The sequence below is a fragment of the Nicotiana sylvestris genome, chromosome 6 (genome assembly GCF_000393655.2).
Source record: "Nicotiana sylvestris chromosome 6, ASM39365v2, whole genome shotgun sequence".
Classification (NCBI taxonomy): domain Eukaryota; kingdom Viridiplantae; phylum Streptophyta; class Magnoliopsida; order Solanales; family Solanaceae; genus Nicotiana; species Nicotiana sylvestris.
In genome coordinates this window covers 169,183,486-169,196,165 of record NC_091062.1, presented here as the reverse complement: position 1 = coordinate 169,196,165, position 12,680 = coordinate 169,183,486, and the positions used below count along the sequence as shown (strand labels likewise).

Genomic DNA, 12,680 nt, shown 5'->3' with positions numbered 1-12,680 from the left:
TAAACTTAGATACAAAAACTAATGTGGGACAACTAAGTAAATTTCTAGATAAGTTGGGTTGAGATTCCTTTATGTTGGGTGAGCTTCATGGGTTGTATTTGAGCTACTTGATAGGTCAGAATGAGTTATAAAAAATAATGGGTTAACTTGGGCTCAGCCCAAATAGACACATGAGCTAAAATATTTTTAGCTCCACCCATTAATCTCTGGGCGAGTTGAATGGGTTTAGGCTCAAATTGCAACCCCTAATAATGTTTAGTAGCAGTGCTATGATAGCACTTTGCTGAAAACTTTCATTTTCTCCAAAACAGTCTCATACATACACACAAAAAAAAAGGTGGGGTGGAGGCTTTGGAGTTTATCTTTATGGAAATAAGGTACTGACTTTATGATCAGCATATTTTATTAGAATTGAATGGCAAAAAGATGCAAGAATCGAAACCATTAACAGTCCGATGAAAGAATCGAAACCATTAATAGTCCATTTTATTCAAGAGTTGGACTCTATTTTTTGTGCAACACTTTAACTTTATCTTTATAGAGTTGGTCATTCCAGGTGAGCTTAAGAGGTCAAGGGCTGACCATAAACAAAATGCAGGAGATATAATACATAAGCTATGTATTGAATAATAATGTAGTGAGAACCTTTTGGTTAGACGCATGAGAAAATATAATCTCAAGCACAAAATTTCACATAACCAAGTACAATGTTTAGTTTGCAAGGTACAACTCTGGATTACATACTAATTTAATTTTCACGCAATTAGTAAGACGTTTGATTTATAGTATATGTACTATATTCAATGTAATACATGGAGAATAGTATTAAAGTAGGTCATTCGGCATAAAAATCCTTGTATTATTAGTCATTGTGTAACACAAGAATTGTTATATGACAACTAATAATACATGGATTGTTATGCAGAGATTGCGATTGTAAGAGTATTTTATCTTTAGATACACGTATAGTTATTTTTATTTCACATTTTATAGTGCATAAATTATACAAGGATTCTCACTTAAGTTACACTGATTAGATGTTTAAAGCCAAACATTGTATTAGACATATACATAGAGTTATGCGGTGAAAATAGATATATGCATTAGCTATACAGATCAATTACAGTAGTAATGCAGCATTTTATTTTACAACCCAAATATTGCGTGAGTTAGCAAAATTGCATGTCAAGTGTTTACTCTCAACGAATCATGCAAAGGTCATAGTCTATGACTCATAGATTTGTAATTATTCTGATGAAGTAGTTTAGCTCTGGAACTTTGATTACAATGGGGAATACTTATAAAAGCAAATGAAAGGGAAGAACCCCTGGGCAAAAGAGATACAGGGAACAACCTAATACATCCCAAACGGCAGTAATGTATACCAAGTTGCACAACTCATAGCAACAGCCATGACTTTCATTACACCAATGACTTGGAACCTTATTTGTTGAACGTGAGATATGAAATATAAATGGGTATCAGCCACCTTACCTAAATTTGGTATTTGGCTGACATGCCGACATATTACATGGAAGATGACATCCTCCTAAGAACAGAACACCCATCTTCAATTGCATGAAACTGTTGCATAGCTGAGCCAACAGGCTGTTCTACCCAAATAAGGGCGAGCACAATAACTAGAGCCTAGAGGTACTTCACCATGCCACGACCCTCCACGCTGAGTTTCGTAGCTTGGAGTTTCTTCTTTTTTGGAGCTTTTAACTGCTGCAGTTTCTTATTCATCTGCCATGAACATACCCAATAGTTCAGTGTTAGAGAGAAGCAATTCCTAATAGCAGCAAAAGCAATAACATCATAACGAAGTCAACTTCCAGAAATCAAAATAGTTATACTCAAAAAGGAGAAAATATAGGGTTATCTCACGCCATAAACCCCATTTCAATGAGATTAAGAGTACGTAAGATGATAAATGTCAGGTTATCGCCCAAAAAAAAAAAATGAAATCAAGACTGGCAGAGACTCCAGTATTACATCATTTCCTCCAAATTAATGGATTTCACAAGAATATTTTAATTAAGTGGATAGCTGCTTTACCACAATGACCGCTAAAAAACAAATTGAGCACTTCATTTGTCAAGTAGAAAGCTATTACTGGCTCCTCTGAGAAGGAGATCGGCAGATTAATCATAAAAATCATCCCCCTTTTGTTGCCCTTTTACCGATGAAGTAAGAAGTTTCATTTAAAAGGCATCAAAAACCCATTTGTTCTTAATTATCTCTAGTGCCAAGATGGACGAAAGTGAAATGAAGAACATAATATAAATATAAATTTACTTGGAAAGAGGGACACACCTTCATTCGGCGCTGGTCTTGAACCATTGCTTTGGCCCTTGCCCTAACTTCTTCAGGATCAATCTTAGATTGTGGACGCACCACAAAATCCATTGACATTGCTTCAGGCCTTGATGTAAGTTGCCTGGAAGATGATGGACCAGACTTTTGGCCCCTGCAGATTTGCAAGCATATTAAACCTTGAGAAGAATAAGGATGCAGCGGACAGAACTCAATTCAAAGATGCTAGGATCAAAAGGTGCAAAGTCAGAACATCTTACTGTGAAAATCCAGCCAAGTCAAGGTCATCGTCTCTGGATTCCACTCCTGAAGCTTTATTCATGGGTCTGTGTCAAGATAGAAAATATAGTCATAGATGGTAAAGATTCGGACTTCTTAGACAACTGATATAAAGACCAATAGAAGAACTGAAAATATTAGATACTTTTTCATGGAAGGCCGCCTAAATTGAGCAGCTCTCTCATCTTCAAAGTTTCTCATATCTTCAAACCTTGTACTCTTGTTGAATATTGGTCGACTCTGGATCAAACACAACCAAATTTCAGCGTTTTTACACATTCGTAAGCACCTATTCAGTACACCAGGTACTTAAATGAACTCCACAAACCGGACAAAGGAGAACCACAGACAAACCATAATCATAATCAACATATACTAGAGAGTGTAGGAACAAAATTATAATTGACGGCCATGATGCTATTAAGGTGATGATCAAAAGAAGCTACAAGAGTTCCTCGAAAGTATAAGAAAATCAATAACATATGTGCAAGAAGATAATAATTCATTGTGTTCTTAGGTGGAAAATTTCCAATAAGTAGATACCCTCTTGTAAAAATCAATATATAAGGATTATTCTATTAAAAAGACATGACCTATCCAAAAAGAAATAAAATCCTTTAAACCATTTTGTTTCGAACTACCAAATGCATGATGCAGTTCTCCAACCTCCATAGAAAAGAAGAATGATATAGCTGAATTACAAAAGCTGGAAAGATATTGCACGTCTGAAACATATTCTCCAGATACAGTGATGAACTAGAAAATGAACTCAGCATTTTAGCAGCCAAAAGATTACTCACACTCCAGCACGTGTGGAGTGTGATAAGTACCAATACAGAATCCCCCCTTTTTATATTTCCATTCATGAAAGGGGAAGAATAGTTAAATCCAACTTACCCATTTGTCAACCAAATCCTTAGCAAGTTTCCTGTTAGCTGTAGTCTCCTCATCTGACTTTGAGAGGAACATAATAACCTACAAAACAAGCAAGTAGACAATAAGTCTCCTCAATATGCCTACCGCGAAAGCCATTGCATTACCACTTTTACGTTAAAGGTACCTTTCCAAGACCACTCTTTTTCAACTGCTCTCTTCTATCATACTGCTCAAGATCAATTGGATACTACAGGATCACCACAAAGCATATCAGTCATATAACATTACGGCAAACGAACAAGAAACTAACTTGAATCTAGAAACCACGTTCATACATCAGTAAGGATTTTTAGGATTGCAGCACGAATGTTTATATTGGGCAGGCTACCATCTGGAAGGGGCTCAAGCCAAGTCCTCAAAAGAGTCAATACTCCATGATCTAAAAATTCTTGCTGAAGTTGCTTCCTGCAAATTGAAAATTTAAAAGTGTGAGTCTAGAAATATTAGCCTCCAAAAAGACAAATTTAGTTACTACCACAAAAAATAAAACGACAAACTCACTCACTTTGATAGGACGTCTATGAGAAGAGGAAGCTTTTTTAGTTTATTTATAGCAGGTTTAGACTGTCTATTCAGTTCCGCATCCTCTTCAGCAACAACTTCAAGCTCAGCCATAACATTCTCTACTAGCAATGCAATTTCTGCTGCACTCTTTTCAGTTTTCTTTTTCTTCTTGCCTCCCTTGAAGAGCTTCTTGATTTCATCATCCTCTTCCCCTTCTTCAGCCTGAAAAGCATCAAATTAGAGCAAATATGACATCACCATCAACAATTGGCTTCACGGGCGCTCACGCGCTCAGACAAAAGCAAGAAATCTGAAAACCAGCACGCTTTCTATTGAAATTTACAAAGCCTCATGAATAAGGAAACTGCAATATTAGGACGTGAGGATGAAAAATATAGCAGGAGCGAACTATAAGGACAAAATTCTACCTGTGGAGCACTGCTGGGAGACCGTGGTTCATTGTCACTTCCATACCTGTCAGCTGGATCCACACCACTATCATCAATGAAGTTATCATCATCCAATGTCTTCGGACCTTCTTGGTCATCCTACACATTTGAAAACAAAGACATCAGAAACATGTCATTAAAACTAAACACATTCAACCCTAGTAACTCATACAGACTAAACTAGCAATATCAGTAACTTTTTTCCAGGCAAGGAACTTCAATAACTCAATTTTTTAGTCGGGAATCCCAAAAACGAAAAGATAAAGAGTTCCTTGTGATACATGAAGAGTTACAAAGCTATTGGAAAGATGATAACAACAGAAATGATAGGTCAATAACCTCAGAGTCACCACCAGCAATGGTATCCCACATCTCCTTCATCTCCTGATCACCCTCCTGGTCCTTCAACCTGCTTCCTCCAGCATAACCCCCATTTTTCCTCAACTTAAACTTCTTCTCGCCTTTATCTCTCCTCTTCTTCTCCTTCCTTTTCTCTTCACTAAACTCCATACCAAACCTCTTCCTCTTCCCACCACCGTCGTCCGACTCATCACGCACAATGCCAGCCATGTCATCATCAGCAGCACCGCCATAAGCATCCTCATCCCCTATCCCAATATCCGGTGTGCTCTCTCTAGCCGAAGTTTTCTTAATCAACCGCTTCCTCGGCTTAGATTTGTTAGGATCATCATACACTGGGGTAGGTGACCGTTCTCGCTGTCTCTGATTCCATGCATCGTCATCGTCCAGATTGTCGCCAAGGAAGTGTTCCTGTTGCTCGTGATCAGATCGGACATCCTCATCAAAGTCTACCAACGCCTCTCCTTCCTCATCTATGTACCTGAATTATTAAAAAATCCCGATTAATTCGCCATCTGTAACCCAATTCAACTCATCATCCAAAACGAGACATGCCCACAAAAAATCACAAATATCCAAAAAGTTTCCAGATAAAATCATTAGATACCATAATTTCACTCTTCTTCAAAGCAAAAGATCCACAAGAATAGCAATGAATTCATTATTGGAAACCCTAATTCAACTCATCACACCAAAAAGGGTCATCCAAAATCGATATAATACAGAACCACAGGAAAACAGCACAAAAAAACACAAATTTACCAATCAATTCAATGATCAGAAACCTAATTCACCTCATCGTCAAATTGAGTCATCCAAGAATACGAAAGACCCACAAATAAACTGACAAATCTGGACCAATTCATCATCAGATAAAAACTAATTAAACTTATCACCAAAATGGGTCATCCCAAAACGACTCAGACCGACCAAAAATCATAAAAATCTCCATCAATTTCATCATCAGAAACTCCAATTCATCTCACAGCCAAAAAAAAAAAACACCAAAAGAAAACCACAACGATTGAAATCAAAGAGAAACAATTGAAACCTAATCCTTTGTTATCACGATTCAAAAAAGAAAAGAAGAAGAGACTCACGGATCGTTGTTGTAACTCATCTTGAACGCTACTTCCCTGTAGACAACGGTGCAGAGAGAAAAGATAACTTGATATTATGTCTCTGAAAGTAATCTATTAGTAATATATATAGTAGATGTTTGTGAAGTGGGGGTAGCTCGGTGAAGTCGATTTTTGCTGAGCGAGATGAAAAACGTTTTAGGCTATGAAACGAAACGAGTATTGATATAGCGGGGAGAGAGCGAGGGAGGGTTTGGACTTTCTATCTTTAAATTTATTTACTTTTTGATTAACTTCTATCTCAGCATTCGTCAAAATCTCTTATTGCCCTCTGTGAGGAGGAAAAGACTTTGGTAGTCCCTAAAATATGCCTATAGGAGTAATTTTTATCCCTTATCTATACCACTAAATATAAAATATCCCTTATATCTTTATAAAAGTGGACGCTATAATCTAATCCTTAACAAGGTTTATAAAACTAACGAAAAAAGCTTCAAATAATGTTAAAAATAATGCTGTTAAATATTCTGTTAGTATTCCATTGCTTCACGACTTTATAAACTCAAAACTGCACCTTTGAAATCCTCTACTTCCGGTGCAAGATTATTCACCAACTTTGTAACCAGAGAATGTTGGGATATATACTATTAACCATGAGTTTGGTTTAGATATAGTATTTATTATGAAATAATTATTTATTCAATTTTAATAAAGTTTTAAATAGATCATATAATAGTCTGTGTCATTTGCTTATATAGTAGATGATTTAGTGTATAGAGTTTAGCTTATACACGGAAGATTAAATCATCGGTTCTTATAAGTATAAAGTTTGAGTTCACAATCTAATGATGGAATTGGACAAACCATCAGGAATGATTGTAGCACAAGATTAAATATAATTAATCTTGATTATGGGAATGGTTTAATTCCAACTTCTTGTGCTAGTACATTTTGTATGTATTGAACGGACCAGGTAGAGATAAGTATTTTATACTGACTTAATAAAATAAACTCTCTAGCCATTAAATGTACTTATACTCTTAATCTTGATATAATTATTATTAGCTGTGTATATTATTATTGTTTTGATTTATTAAAAGGCGAGATTCTTTCGTGGGTCAATATGCCTGGTAAATTGGATAATAATAATATACATTGGCGAAGTAATAGTTAGTTGATGGAATCCATGTCTCGGTTTAGAGATTGATGATATACCTTTATGAAAGCTTATAAGTTTTCATGTGTAAACCCGGCCGGTGGATTTTGTATCCGACACATGAAATAAGTTAAGCGAAAGTCTAAAGGAAATAATCAATAAATTAAATCGTCAGTAATTTAATTTAATTGATTCGTATCTGAATCTTAACATGGGGAGTTAAATAAGATTTAATGGATGAATTTCGAAATTGAATAAGGAGTGTAATTACGAATTTTTAGTGGAATAATTCGTAATTAATTATGGTGGATATTAATTTCGAAAATTACAAATTAATTCCATAATTGGAAGCCTTGTTAATTAAATTTTGTGGTCCCTACTGTGCCTAAATAATAGGAAATAAAGGAATCATTTTTCTGGTGGAAAAGAAAACCCAACAGGTTTTGGAAAAGGGTCTTAACCCTTAAAACTTGTGCTATAAATACATAAGGTTTTCCACCTAGGGGGATGAGTAGATGGTGGCTGAAATTTTCAGCCAAGTTTTCCTAGAAATTTCGCCCACACGAAATTGCTATTTTCGGGTATTATTTGGGTAACACAGTAGAAGACTGTGGAACGTTCGAGGATCACGATTGCTGGTGATGGAGATTCCATTGAGAAATTATGGAACTGAAGGCTCACGTGGTAGAAGAGATATGTTCACGCTTCAAGAGATAACCCGTGAAATCCCGTTTATGCTAGTTGTCTAAATTACATGTGATTTTGATACTGGGATTGCTTCCGCTGCATATAATAATCCATCAGAGAAGACAAAAAGTTACAGAATCAAATACCCTTTTCAAGGTTCAGGAATACACATTTTAATGTGTTTGTTATAAACATAAAAAAAGTTTTTTAGTTTCTTAATGAATGCATGAAGCTTCACACACACACAGTTAGTGCAGAGTTTTTACTTTTCTATTGTTTCCCAATCTATGTGTACATAAACATTAGAAAAAAATACACTCTTCGTCTTTAAATTTTGAAGCTGGCTTTGTGCATAAGTATATTAATATACCCATATTTTTAGAAGAAAATAAAGGAATTAATCAGTGAATATACCTATATGGAGTTAGGTACAGTTCCTTAAATTGGTATCATCTGAAAAACTTAAGCAGAAAATTATATTCTAATAGACCAATTCAAAGTAAAATAATCAGATACGTACTCTGAGAGAGATCATATATTTTTCACCTTTTTTTCACCACAAGGTCATAAAGCAGAAGGTTTGAATTCTCAAAAAAAGGCTCAAAGCATAGAGCTACAAATTAGTACGGAACGATAGCTTCAAAAGCTTCAGTTTCAATTACTTTGTTACCAGCAAATCACACGAATTGGTAACATATTGCAAGAAGATGCCCACAAATTAAACAATGCATCACTTTAACGAAAACATCGCTTATTTTTCGATTTTCCTTCCGCAGAACTTTGATTCTTTTGATTCCATGAACTTTGATTCTTTGATTACAACATCGCTTATTCTTCTAGGGCTCATAGTTTCTAAATTAGAGAGGGTTTAGTTGAATTTCAAAGAATTTGGGAGAAAAAGGGATGGAGTTCGATTATGGATTTCAGGAGAAAGAAGGTCTATGGGTAGGAGAGCGAGAGAATGAAGAGAAAAATGAGCGATGGGATACTAACAGAATATTTAGCAACGTTATTTTTAACACTATTTGAAGCTTTTTCCTTTAGTTTTATAAAACTCTGTTAAGAGTTAGACCATAGCTGTCCACTTTTATAAAGACTAGTTTTAGAACACGCGTGTTCCTCGTGCCAATAAGTAAATAATTTTTAAAAACTCACATATGTATTATATTAAATAATATCTTTGATTTATAATAAAAGTAAAATGTATAACTTTCTAAATATATATTTATGTTAATCCCAAATCCAACTCAATGAAAGTCCTTAAGTTTTGTAAGATTATCTTACGAAAATTAGTGTTATTTTTATGCCTTAATATAGAACAAACAAGTAAAAAAAAAATTACTTTTATCACGATGATGTTGGCACGTAACTCCTGTAAAATTTAATAAGTAAATATATAAGTTTTAAAAATGACTAATGTTGAGTCAATGATTTGTAATAAAAAAATAATATATAAAAAATATAAAGAGTTATCATTTGTTTGAATATTTCTAAAAAAAAAGGATAAAGAAAATTAATTAAAAATAACTCATTTAGATTATATTTTATCTTCTATTATTTCATCCTTATTGTTTCATGTTCATATACGTTAATAGAAGAAGAATTATTTATTATATGTTATTTTTCAATTATTGAGTAAATTCTGTACATTTACAAATATTTTTTCAAGTCAAAATAATTATTAAGTGTAGTTTTAACATGGAAGGTATTATAATTATGGTACAAACATCATATAAGTGAATAATATATTTAAACTAAATTCTTAATTGTTTCAAATAAAGAGTTATTTAATAATTAAAATTTTAGTTGATTTTAAAAAGTTTTAATATTAAAAAAAATTAAATATCGTGAACAAAATTTGTATCCAAAAATATAAAATAATTAATAAAGGAGATAAATAAATATTAAACTAACGTTGATATACGTAGATGGGGGGTGTCACACCTCCTTTTTCCGTACCCGAGAGGGTACAAGGGAGTTTTTTTCAATTAAAGAACAATCGAAACGGGATTTGTTTATTTATTTCAGAGTCGCCACTTGGGAGATTTAGGATGTCCCAAGTAACTAATTTTAATCCCGAATCGAGGAAAAGAATGACTCCATATTACAGTTTGCGCACCAGAAATCCGGATAAGGAATTCTGTTAACCCGGGAGAAGGTGTTAGGCATTCCCGAGTTCCGTAGTTCTAACACGGTCGCTCAACTGTCATATTTGGCTTGATTATCCGATTTAATACAAATATGAACTTATGTGCAAATTTTAACTTTTTTACCGCTTTCATAATTATTATTATTATTTTTTACAAGGAATTGCAACGTTGTGAAAATGTGTCTCGAACCGCGTTACAATCAATGTACCCGTGGTCGTCGACACACTTTGACTCCGTTGAGATTTGGATTTGGGTCACATCAATGTGCACCCGAGTTTAAGAAAATTAAATTATTAAAGGCGCGCCTAAAGCGACTAGCGTATCATCTACTTTGGGTAGGGCCGTGGAATTTTGCTAAACGGTCCATCCCGAAGTCTAAGCAATATAAAGCAAATATTTACTGAGGGCCCCGCAATTTTGTATTTTTATTTGGCGAGGCTCATCTCATTCTTATTTTTAAAGATAAACCTATAGTGACTACATTTCTTCTATTAAGTTTGTCTCTAAAAATAAAAGAAAATTTCTCAATTAATTACATGCTGAAAAAAAAAAAGATACTCTAAGGCTATTTCGGTAAGAACGGTTTAAGACGCGGCCGAAGCTGGCTCGGCTTATTATGACAAAATTCAAACGGTATTCACCTGACCGCCGACTCTTTATTTTTTTTCTTTTCAAATTATAATAAAAACCTGTTATTGCAAACACGGCCCTTCAGCGCCTCGGGGACGAAGATTTATAGGGCTGTGTGGGTCAACTAGACCAAAAATCCTAAACATGACCCAAAAGTGGCTGTTTATGCAAAGTCAGCCTTCCGGCGTTCCTTTCGGGAACATTCGGCTATTTATGACATAACAACATCACCTGACTTATTTATGACTCTTTTTATCGTTTTTCAAATTAGAAAACTCAATATTGCAAACACGGCCTTTCAACGTCTCGGGGACGAAGATTTTTAAGGCTGTGTGGGTCAACTGGACCAAATCTTAAATATGACCCAAAAGTGGCTGTTTATGCAAAGTCAGCCTTCCGGCGTCCCCTTCAGGAACATTCGGCTATGTCTTGATAAAACAGCGTCACCCGACTTCTTAGAAGTTTGACATATGTATTTTTGCTATTTTTTTTTTTTTGGTAAAAGAGGAAGTTGGACATCACCCGACTTATTTATGACAAAATTAAAAATCTTGACATATTTTTTTTTTGGACTTTTTTTAGCAAAAGGGGGGTTGGACCCGAAGAGGGTTGCCTACGTATCTCACATCCGGTGAGAATCAAACCCGCGTAGTTCGGGCGGTCATGAATAAAGTAAATAAACTAATTTTAATTTATTTTTTTTGAATTTGTGAAAGAACTGCTTTAATAGAATAAAGAAAATATTATTTTTTTTGGATTTTTGATTGATTTTCTTTTTTAAAAGAAAGACTTCCAAAAATACCTTTTCTTTTGATTTGAATTTTGAGAATTTCAAAAGTAAAAGGAAGATATAAATATATATATATATATATATATATATATATATATATATATATATATATATTGTCTGAATTTTCATTTGCTTTTTTTTTCTTATTCTAAAGAAAAAAGAAAATATCTTTTTAGAATTTTACCTTTAATAAAAGAAATGCTTCTAAGAAAATATTTTTTGAATTTTGAATTTTCTTTTCAATTTTGAAAGAAGAATCAAAATATTTTCGGATTTTTTTTTTAAAAAGAAAACATTTTTATTATTAATTTTTTTTATCAACAAAAGATATTTATATATATTTTGCAAGGCATATCTTTTTTGGAATTTTACTTTGAATTTTCTTGGCATGACAAATACTCTTTGCAACAAATAAAGATATATATATATATAAATATATATATTTTTTTGGAAGTAAAGAAAAATACTTTTTGGATTATATATATATATATATATATATATATATATATATATATATATATATATATATATATATGTATGTGTGTGTGTGTGTGTATAAATAATAAAACCACTTTCAACGCACGACTTTTTTTTATTTTTATTTTTGGCATTTTCATAGACAAACAAAATAAAAATAAAATATTTTTAAAAACAAGACTCTTTTTCATTTTCATTTTCATTTTCATGGCAAAACAAACTATTTTCTTTTCTATTTTTTTTTTTTTGAAAAAAACAAGACAGAACAATGATGATTTTTTTTTCTATTTTTCCTTTGCTTTTAATAAAACAAACTAATAAGACATTTTTTTTCTCATTTTCTCAAAATCTCGGCAGAGGTTTGACAGTATTTGGTATTGGTTTTTTTTTCAAAAATAAACAATCAATTCCCTAACCGCTATTTCTTTTTTTTTTCAATTTCAAAATATTATTCCTGATATTCACAAGTCAGTCAATACACAAGTCTGAATCAAATAAATGCGCAAGTAGTAGCAAGTAAGATGCATCAGGATGGTCATTTTCATTTTTTGGTACACCTGTCCTAGACAGACCCAACCCCTGTGTTGAGCCTCCAAAGTCAAATGCACGTGATGCAAACAAACGTTCCTACTAGGGATCCGGCATGAAGCTGAGTTATTCTAGGTTCATAACCTGGGTATTTGTTCTAGACTGTGTACCCGAGCGGACAACTCGAGTCGAGGAGGGGGCTACGTACCGGGGACCCGCGGAGTCGTCCGGCTTTATAACTTGTCCGGCCTCTTTCTTATTTCAGGTATTGACACTAACAAAATAGGGAGTCTCGACCAGCGAGCTTCTCCCCGGAGGTAAGAAGAGAAGGGTTTCGGC

General features: G+C 33.8%; 1 protein-coding gene across 1 annotated transcript; it reads right to left on the bottom strand.

Moving 5' to 3' along the window:
- Positions 1 to 1,205: 1,205 nt before the first annotated feature.
- LOC104216954 (protein IWS1 homolog 1) lies at positions 1,206 to 6,218 on the bottom strand. The gene is made up of 11 exons (XM_009767096.2): positions 5,945 to 6,218; positions 4,824 to 5,325; positions 4,464 to 4,583; positions 4,037 to 4,257; positions 3,807 to 3,936; positions 3,656 to 3,718; positions 3,493 to 3,570; positions 2,741 to 2,835; positions 2,577 to 2,642; positions 2,317 to 2,470; positions 1,206 to 1,746 (listed from the first exon to the last, which is right to left on the bottom strand). Exons 1-11 carry the CDS (start codon positions 5,962 to 5,964, stop codon positions 1,648 to 1,650), a joined length of 1,548 nt encoding a protein of 515 aa, XP_009765398.1. The 5' UTR covers positions 5,965 to 6,218; the 3' UTR covers positions 1,206 to 1,647.
- Positions 6,219 to 12,680: the final 6,462 nt, after the last annotated feature.